The sequence below is a fragment of the Spinacia oleracea genome, chromosome 3 (genome assembly GCF_020520425.1).
Source record: "Spinacia oleracea cultivar Varoflay chromosome 3, BTI_SOV_V1, whole genome shotgun sequence".
NCBI lineage: Eukaryota > Viridiplantae > Streptophyta > Magnoliopsida > Caryophyllales > Amaranthaceae > Spinacia > Spinacia oleracea.
The window spans coordinates 143,209,132-143,210,492 of NC_079489.1; the positions used below are offsets into that span (position 1 = coordinate 143,209,132).

Below are 1,361 nucleotides of genomic sequence, written 5' to 3' on the forward strand. Positions count from 1 at the left end.
GCGGGCGGGGATGGGGCGGGTTCAACACAAAATCCACACCCGCCCCATCACCCATGGCGGGTACGATTTTTATACCCATCCCCGCCCCATCACCCGCCAAACCTACCTCCATCCCCGCCTACTTGGAGCGGATGCGGATCGGGTCTCCCGCAAAACCCGCCCCACTGACATCCCTAATATCATACATAATAGTCGATCAATTAATGCTTAATTAAAGAAGCTAGCTAGTAGTTCTCATTGAGGTCAGGCAGCTCTAACTGCAACCCTCTCTGAGCAGATACTCCTCCTCCTCCATCCTCAACCCGCTCGTCTGCACCACCGTCATAAACATGGTACTGCTCATGGTAGGTGATCCTAGGCGGCGGCACAGGATTATCATGATAACTACCACCGTATGGTCCGTCTTCGAGGCGATAACTTCCCGGCCAGTAATTGTTATTTAAAGGCGGCTGCTGGTGGTGGTGGTGGTTGTTATTACTGCTGCTGAAAGAGCTACAAGAACCTTCTTCTCCACCATCATCATTGTTATTATCTTGCAGCAGAGTGATGCCGTGTGGCTGAACAAAGCAGCAAGCAGGCATCAATGGCGCCCCACCGCCGCCACCGCCATAATTGGCCATCATCATGCTTAAAACCTTTGCTTGTTTATGGAGCCTCGCTTCTCGTCTCTCCATTTTATGAGCATTTTGATGGCCGCCTAACGCCTGTGGGTTTATGAAATCCCTTCCACAATATTTGCATAAGTATATCTTAATGGGGAAATGTTCTTTGCTAATAGAGCAATTATCATGATCTTTGAACCCTTCCATTTCCATTTCTGTTTACTTTTTTATTTTTATGTTTTTTACCGAATAGACAACTATGGTTCTTACTAGCTTTGTACTTCTTGTATATATATACTTACTCTGTCCCTTAATACTCGCACCGTTTTGACTTTATGTGCTATTCACATAATTCACTTTGACCCTATATTATTTATAGTATATGAAAACAAATGTTAGTATATAATATATCGTTGGCTTCATCTTAATATATATTTTCAAAATATTAATATTTTTATAAGTTTTTATAATATGTAGTTAGAGATACTGGTGGTCAAAGTTGTGCATTGACAAACTTATCCGGTCAAAACGGTGCAAGTATTAAGGGACGGAGGGAGTAGTTGGATAAGATATCTCGTATGCTAGGTAGAAGTCCTTTTTGGTTTAGCTTACTTTTTCCACACTTATTTGTATGTTTGGATCCTTTTATTTTAAAGTAACATTTTCAAAGGAAAATGATTTTTCATGTAAAACTATTTTTTTCATTTTAGACGTGCTTTTTTTTTATTTCAATGAAATAGTTTTCATTCGTTTATTCTC

At 40.9% G+C, this 1,361-nt stretch overlaps 1 protein-coding gene across 1 annotated transcript; it reads right to left on the bottom strand.

Moving 5' to 3' along the window:
* Positions 1-224: 224 nt before the first annotated feature.
* On the bottom strand, positions 225-815 carry LOC110777009 (zinc finger protein 3-like). Its single transcript, XM_021981590.1, has one exon. The coding sequence runs from the start codon at positions 813-815 to the stop codon at positions 225-227; it is 591 nt and encodes a 196-aa protein (XP_021837282.1).
* Positions 816-1,361: the final 546 nt, after the last annotated feature.

Bases quoted from the DNA above. Each gene is read 5' to 3' on its own strand.
- LOC110777009 (XM_021981590.1), bottom strand. From the start codon at position 815: ATGGAAATGGAAGGGTTCAAAGATCATGATAATTGCTCTATTAGCAAA.